Source organism: Chrysochloris asiatica, unplaced genomic scaffold, assembly GCF_000296735.1.
Source record: "Chrysochloris asiatica unplaced genomic scaffold, ChrAsi1.0 scaffold00014, whole genome shotgun sequence".
NCBI lineage: Eukaryota > Metazoa > Chordata > Mammalia > Afrosoricida > Chrysochloridae > Chrysochloris > Chrysochloris asiatica.
This window is the reverse complement of record NW_006408532.1, coordinates 2,502,294-2,510,865: the sequence shown is the minus strand read 5'-3', so window position 1 is coordinate 2,510,865 and position 8,572 is coordinate 2,502,294. Positions and strand designations below refer to the sequence as shown.

The following is an 8,572-nucleotide window of genomic DNA, read 5'->3' as shown; positions in this document are numbered from 1 at the left end:
CCCAGCAAAAGAGAGAGAGATAGTCCTTTCTGCTTGTTAGTTGTATTAGGTGCAGGCCACACTCCCAAGGATGCATACCTTCAATTGATGGCTACTGATAGTCAATCATCATAGAATTAACTATACCTGTATTAAGTTTCATATAAGCACATCCCAACTGCTAAACCTCTGAAAATTCTGGCCTAGTCAAGTTGATATAACACTAATTATTACATTGCTCAAGGCAGACATTTTTTATTAGTTAAGCTAAACTGTTGGTTGGGTTTAAGAAGATTCCAGGGAATATTTTTGATTTTAAGGTTTAAAGATGCTCTCTGGGCAATAGTTTCAGGGTTCATCCAATCTTCATGCCTCATAAATTGTGAATTCCATAGAATTTAAAATTCTGTTCCACATTTATTTCATTTAGATCAGGATTTTTCGATGGAAACTTTGATCAAAATGTTCACTAATGGTAGCCAAAATAAAACCATCCAGTTTTTCTGGTTTCAGTGCAGAGGAGGCAATTGTTTTTGGAGACAATTAGTCACACATTCCATTTCCTCCTCTCTTCTTTCACCTCTGTTGCTCCAGATGAATAGAGACCAATTGTCATTCCTTGTATGACCACTTGTAAGCTTTTAAGACTGAAGGCACTATGAATCCAATTAAGAGGTAGAACAGAAGCAATAAACACATTATTAGGCCAGTGTGGTACAGTGACTTGTGGGTCTTCTAGCTATAATCTTTTAACTCTAACCAAATGACTAGGTAAGAGTATGAAATAGGATGTATGAAGCTCTATTGTAGGATTGGTCAGTTTTTCCACCCCTGCTGGGCTTCAAGGAGCCATCACAGAAGTAATAACAGGTGATTTCATGACCATCAAGAAATAAGAGCCACGAGTGGTACCCGTCCTTTGGACCTTAATATTCTTCAGTGAAGAAGTGGCAGCAGCTGAGGCAGTGATAACTGAGAGCAAGAAACAGAATGGTGGGTGGGCTTTTAGTTCCACAGAGCAAGTAAAACTTAGTGCCTTTGAGCAGGAGACTGGCTTGCTGAGTGAGGTGCCCTTTGAGTATTTATTAACAGCCCTAAAAGAGCTTTGTAACAATTGCCCAAGCAGGGTTTAGGCCAAGGGATCCTGTGACTGAGAGACCTAGGACCAGAGAGAGGCATGAATGGCTGAGAAGAGGCACTTATGACCAGAAGAACTGTGTCCTGAGCCTTTTTTTTTTTTCTTGAGCATTTTTGATCCTGAATTGTAACATGTGAATTTTTCTAATAAACTCATAATCATGAGTATCACCTGTGAGTTCTATGTGCTCGTTATAATGGATGGAGTTCTGATGTGGTGCTGTAAAGTGAGGACTGGTCTGCTGATTTCAGTGTTGGCAGTTCACACCCCCAGTTGTTCCCTTGGATATCCTATACAGGTTCGCAACTGATTCGATGGCCCTTAACAACATATATATTTGTCATTGTTAAATCTATTGCATTAACTTTTACCAATTCAGTTTTATATAGATACACATCTTAATAGGCGCCTTGGTAGCGTAGTTGATTATGAGTTGAGCTGCTAAATACAATGTATTGCTAAATACAGCTGTTCCTCAGGATAAAGATTAGGCTTTCTAGTTCCATAAAGATTTGCAGCCTCAGAAATCCTATACAGAGTTGGCTGTGAGTTGGAACTGACTCTATAGCACACAACCACCACCACACACCTTACTGATGGCAAATACATAATTGGCTGGTGCAACTGTACCCTTAATCAATGCACTATTTCCATTACCATTAACTCCCTATTACCCCCTTTCTTTCTACCCCTGGTAACCAATAATAAATTTAGTTCTCTAAATATTTTCTATTTTTTGTCTTTTTATATAATGGACGCAGCTCTGGTAGCATAGTGGTTATGAATCGGGCTGCGAACCGCAAGGTAAGCAGTTTGAAACTACCAGCTGGTCCGTGGGAGAAAGATGAGGCTTTCTGCTCCCGTAAAGATTTACAGCCTTGAAAACCCTGTACAGGGTCACTATGAGTCGAAACCGACTCCACGGCACATATAATATTTGCCCTACTATGGTGGACTTGAAAGGAGCTCTGGTAGCATAATGGTTACGAGTCAGGCTGCTAATCTCAAGGTCAGCAGTTCGAAACTACCAGCTGTCCATAGGAGAAAGATGAGGCTTTCTGCTCCCGTAAAGATTTACAACCTTGGAAACCCTATGCAGGGTTGCTGTGAGTCAGAACCAACTGCCACCATGGTGGAGTCCTGGTGTGGTGCTGAGGGCTAATGCACTATTCTGAAAGGTAAGTTTGAATTCACCAGCCACTCCTTGGAAACCCTATACAGGATTGCTATTTAAGTTGGAACTGACTTGATGGCACTTAACAGCAACAATGGTGGACTTATTTCTCTCGATATAATGTCTTCCATAAAGAAAGCAAAAATCCCCATAACCGGGCAATAAGCACCATCACAATAAATGGAGAAAGGATTGAATTTTATTTGGATCCAAATACCCATGGAAGCAGCAATCAGAAAATCATACAACGTATTGCATTGGGCCAATCTGCAAAAGATCTCTTTAAAGTGTTCAATGATGTCACTTTGAACACTAGGGTGTGCCTAACCAAAGCCATGATATTTTCAATGAATTCATATGTATGTGAAAGCAGGACAGTGAATAAAGTGGAACAATTAGTGATGCTTTTGAATTATGGTGTTGTGAAGAATATTAATATACCATGAACTGCTAGAAGAATGAACAAATATGTGTTGGAAGAAGTTACAGCTAGAATGTTCCTTAAAGCAAGGATGGTGAGACTTTATCTCTTAGGCTTTAGACATGTCCCTCGAGAAGGACATCATGCTTGGTAAAATGGTGAATCTGTGAAAAAGAGGAAGACTCTCAAGGAGAGATGAATTGACAGAGTTACTGCAATAATAGGTTCAGGCACAGGACTAGGCAGTGTTTTGTTCTGTTGTACATAGGGTTGCTTTAAGTAGGAACCATCTCCATGACAATTAACAGCAGCAACAACAGCAGCGAAAACAACAATGTTTTTTAGTTCCTTCCAAGTTACATTGTTGTTGATCGGTGCCATTGAGTGTGTTCCTACTTGTAGTGACCCTATGCACAGCAGAATGTAACATTGCCCAGTCCTGTGTTGGCCTCACAGTTGTTATGTTTGGGCCCATTGTTGTAACTTTGTCAATCCCTCTCATTGGGAGGTCTTCCTCTTTTTTGCTGACTTTGCAGTTTACCAAGCATAATGCCCTTCTCTAGGGACTGGTCCCTCCTGATAATATGTCTGAAGTATGAGAGATGAAGTCTCGCCGTCTGCATTTCTAAGGAGCAGTCTGGCTGCAGTTCTTCCAAGACAGATGCGTGTTATAGCATATATCAAGGCTTTATTTCTGCAACTGGCTGAATAGTATTCCACTGTATATATGTATTATATTTTCTTTATTCATTTATCTGTTGATGGATATTTAAGTTGTTTCTTATTATGAATAGTGCTGCAAGGAACATTGGTGACTCTAATATATTTTACTTTATCATTGAGATACTATAGTTGATGTATATCAGATGCTAGACTTGTGAGAGAAACTAGGGGACTTGTATTTGTGAACAAGATAGACCAGGTCCTTGCCCATATAGAGCATTTTAATAGTAGACATACATTAAACAAGTAATTCCTGTTATTTAGTGCTTTAAATTTCAGCAGGGGTCCTGGACCTGCTGTGTGAGTCAGGGGTAAGGGTGACAAGGATAACTTTGTTATAAGTTTATCTTTTGTATATTTGCTTTCTTTTGGAAAATGACATTAAGTAATATGGTAGTGTAGTGGTTACGAATTGTGTTGCAAACCGCAAGGTTAGCAGTTCGAAACTACCAGCTGTTCCGCTGGAGAAAGATGAGGTGTTCTGCTCCCGTAAAGATTTACAGCCTTGGAAACCCTGTACAGGGTCGCTATGAGTCAGAACTGACTCCACGGCACACAGCCACCACCGATATAGGTATTAAATGAACTTGCACAGCAGTTACGCACTTAACTGCTAACTGAAAGTTTGGCAATTTGAACCAACCAGCTGCTCCTTGGGAGAAAGAGATGGTAGTCTGTTCCCAGAAGTATTTTAGCTTAGGAAATCATATGAGGCAGTTATTTTCTGTGACACTATAAATTGGAATTGACTTGATGGTAACACATATGAATCAGAAACAACAGCAGCACATTAATTGTAATTTTTCTGTGAAATTTTATTTTGACATTGGTATCCTTAGCATGTAATTACTGTGCGATTGCCGCTCCTTGGAAATCCTATACAAGATTGCTGTGCATTGGAACTGATTTGACAGCACTTTAACAGCAACATTGTTTATTGAGCTCCTACTGTGTGCCAGAAGTCTGGTGTGGTGCTGTTGGATAAGCACTGGACTGCTAATCCCAATGTTGGCAATTCAAATCTACCAGCCGCTCCTTAGAAATCCTTTATGTATGAGGTGAAATTGACTTGATACACTTATCAGCAACAACAACACTATGTGCTAAGCACTCTGCTAAACATTTTATATAGGCATTTAATATAATCTTGATTTCAATTGTATGGTTAGTGCCATTATTATCTTCATTTTCATAGTAAGGTGATGAAATGGAGGTTAAATAATGAGCTAGGATTCAAACTCAAATTTGATTTCTGAGAAGGGATATTTTTTTTTCCTCCTGTTAAATGGTACTTCTTTTTCTTATTTGGGGTAAGCCTGGAGTAATTCACAAACCATAACCTTTTTTCTTTTGCTTTCTTTTTAGGATTTTGTCAGGAAGAATTGGCAGAGCTTGACCCAGGCGCTAGTAAGTTCTGAATATTTTAAAAAAAGGCTGTGTAAACTTTTAATTGTATAACTTGTATTATTGATAAGCCTTATTCTTTTGACTATAAGATTTTTATTTCACTTCAGTTTATAATTATGGGAAGGGTATTTCATGTTTTTTAGCTATGTTTTTTTTTTTTTTTTTCTTCTTATATTAATGACCAGGATCTATTTAATGTGAAGTCCGTTTGCTAAAATTTCTATTTAATATGTATCTTTTCCTTGTTTTCATCCTCCTAGAAACCTAATAGCCAAAAAAAAGATATTTTTATTCATACACACATGCGATATTCCCAAAATATTGCCTAATTTTAGACATTATTTGCAAAGAAAGATTATTTTTGGTTTAAAAACTTACAATTGGTCATTTTTGTATCAGGTTAATTTATACAGCATTTTCATTTACATTTCTGCACCATTTCAAGATCTGATTAAATGGTACTTTTCAGAAATATACAACATGGTTATAATTGTTAGAAGTAGAACATGTATACATGAGAATGCTTAGTGTATGTAGTAGTTTTTATTTAGCTGTTATGCTAAATAGCTAAATGATAATGCAATCAGGAATCCATGAAATAGTCTAGAGCTATTTTTCTGATTCTGGTTCATTCTGGTAGCGTAGTAGTTACGAGTCAGGCTGCTAAACTTAAGGTCAGCAATTTGAAACTATCAACTATTCTGTGGGAGAAAGATAAGGCTTTCTGTTCCCATAAAGATTTATAGCCTCGGAAAACCTATGCAGGGTTGCTGTGAGTCGGAACCAACTCCACAGCATATACCACCACTACAGTGCATTCTAGGTTCATGGGACAGACTATTTGCTACCAATCTGGTGCTGAAGTAAGTATTAAAGCTTACCTTTCCACCACCCTGGCTAATTTCAGCTGAGAGTGTAAACCTTCTCACGTATCTTAACATTTTCCTTCACGCACCTTATATAGTATAAACATCAATGTATGTTCAATTATACTTCTTCATTGAGAGACAAAACAAGTCTCACACTGTTTATCAAACCGCAGGGGGGAAAAGTATGTCTTTTTAGAAGTTGTTCAAAACTAATTTCTTGTTAGGTGGTATAGTTCCAACTTCCCCTGCCTCCTGCCCCATCACCCCACTATCTATAGGTGAGTATACTGTTTTTTCTCTTTTATTCTTTTGTGAATAACCTTTACTTAGGAGGTGGAAAAAGGTAAAATGAGTTATTTTTTAGTCCTTCCTTAGAAGCAGTTTTGAATACTAGGAAGGACATGGAGATGCTCTATAGTCTTCCTGTTAGAGCTACACATAAAGCATGCTAGATAGATGAACATCTCCTTTTCTGAACAGTTTCAGGCCCAGTTCCAGGCACTGGTGGTGGTGGTGATATGCCATGGAGTTGGTTCCAAACTTATAGCAACCCTAGATAGGGTCTCTGAGGCTGTAAATCTTTACGGGAGCAGAAAGTAGCAGCTGGTAGTTTCGAACTGCTGACTTTGTGGTTAGCAGCCTGACTCATAACTACTACACTACCAGAGCTCCTAGTTCTAGGCACTGTTGTTAAGTGCTGTCGAGTCGACTCCGACCCATAGCGACCATGTTAGAGCAACTGGTGATCTTGAACCACCGGCCTTGCAGTTCAAATGACTTTGTAGTCTGATGCATTAGCCCACAGCGCCACACCAGGACTCCAGTTTCAGGCACTAGAGATATATAAATAACAGTCTTGCTCCTCGTAATTAATAATCCAGCAGGAAATATTATCTGGGATTATTTGAAAAGACATTTTTGCTACCTCTAATTTGGCACTTAGACTCCTGGTGTAGCACTGTAGGATAAGCACTGAACTGCAGACCACAAGATTGGCAGTTAAAACCCATCAATTGCTTCTAGGAAACCCTGTACAGGGTCGCTCTGAATTGTATTAGACTCCATAGCACTTACTAACAACAATTTGGTTCTTCACTCCCAAGCTTAGCCTACTTTTCTGACTTTAGTAGCAATTAAAAATGATTATGCCTGTCATCTGAGGAAATTCTCATGAAGATTATCAAGTAATTCTAGATAATTTGACATTTCTGTGTGTATTTACTTAACTAGATGTGGTGATTTATAGATCTCTTCAATAAGGAGTCTTGGTAAGGTTCTGTAGGATAAGCACTGGACTGCTAACTGTAAGATCAATGAATGGTTCAAACTCACCAACTGCTCCTTGGAAACCCTATACAACATTCTCTGAGTTGAACTGACTGGACAACACTTAATGACAACAACAGGCATTCTATAAGAATAAAAACATTGAATCATGATTTTATATATGAGTATGGAATGGGAGTCCTGGTGTGGTTGCTGTGGGCTAATGCGTCATACTGCAAAGCTATTTGAACTGCAAGGTCAAGCTCACCAGCTGCGCCTTGGAAATCCTATACAGGGTCACGATGGGTCAGAATCGACTCGACGGCACTTAACAGCAACAACAATGGAATGGGTATCACTTAAAAAAAAATGTGCATGGTGAAGTGAGTAGTTTTCTCAGTAACTTTTGTGAAGTTAGTCTTTTTATTCTTTCTCTGATAGAGACACTGGCTCTTACAATAAAAACTGGACAGAAATAAAATTTTATCTTCTCAATCAGGAGTTCATATGAGTATGCTAAGCCCTTTCCAAGTAATAGGAAGTCTCAAGAGTGAGATGACTTGTGTGTATTATGCTAAATTGATGATGGGTATTAATATTGCAAATTCTGTGGTTTGTGACTGGAAAAGAACATATGTTAATACCACATGACTTTTGTACATTAGATTGAGAGCAGTAAGAAATTTCTCAGTGTTGCATTTTCGGAATTTGGAGACCCTGTGTCTTCCCCTAACCCCTAGCCCCTTCCCTTAGTTCCTAATACGAAAATTCTGCTCATGAACTTGCTTATTTTGGAATAGGAAATATGATTGTTATTAAATTCCTATTGTGTTCAACAATGACTGTGGACTGTAGATTTGGGACAGCAGGTGGGATGTGTTGGAACTAGTTGAGGAAAGACTGACTTGTCCAATTCAAATGGCCCTTTAAAACTTTTCTGTGGTAGAGCAGATGGGCAGCCATGCTTAGAATATGGACAGCTGTTCACACTTTGGCTGCCCTCCTACATTTCCTGGGCTTCCTGGAGTCCAATGTTATGGCACAGGTTCAGGCTAAGTTCATTTCTACAAGAAACCTCCTTGTACCCAGTTCGTTAGCATAAGGTAAGGACAAGGGCAGTCAAAGGTCAAGAGAAGTTCAAAACAGCATAACATTTCTGTGCTTCTGTTTCTAAATAACCCCAGTCCCTCCTACTAAGTGAGTTTTTTTTTTTTTTTTTTTTTTTTTTCCCTCAGCCATCTTGTTTACCATGTAGTTGTAAAACTCAAGAGAACAAGAACCAACTTGATACAAGGGAAGTTAGAGAATAGAAGTCATTGTTCAAAACAGGATAAATAATTGATTTATGTTTGTGGACCAATTAGGCTATAAAACAGGAACAGTAAATGGACCACGGCTTTGGGACAGTTACTCATTCCGATTTCTGTCCCACAGACAAGGGACTTCCCAGTAAAAACTATCAGCTTCTAAGCTAACGTGCTTCACAGAGATTGTAAACAGCACATTATACAGGAAAACAATTGATAACTGTTCATTTACTGGTCAGATAGAGGGTCAAAGAGTAAAGAGTTGGATTAGCAGCAGCTGTTCCTCCC

General features: G+C 38.7%; 1 protein-coding gene across 4 annotated transcripts in view; it reads left to right on the top strand.

The window, feature by feature from the left end:
• Positions 1-8,572, top strand: part of NR6A1 (nuclear receptor subfamily 6, group A, member 1) — a 316,947-nt gene that overhangs the window by 48,331 nt on the left and 260,044 nt on the right. For all 4 annotated transcript variants that reach the window (XM_006834756.1, XM_006834757.1, XM_006834754.1 and 1 more), the window contains exon 2: positions 4,801-4,842. In XM_006834756.1, the coding sequence (XP_006834819.1) occupies positions 4,801-4,842 (42 nt within the window). The remainder of the gene's footprint in view (positions 1-4,800; positions 4,843-8,572) is intronic.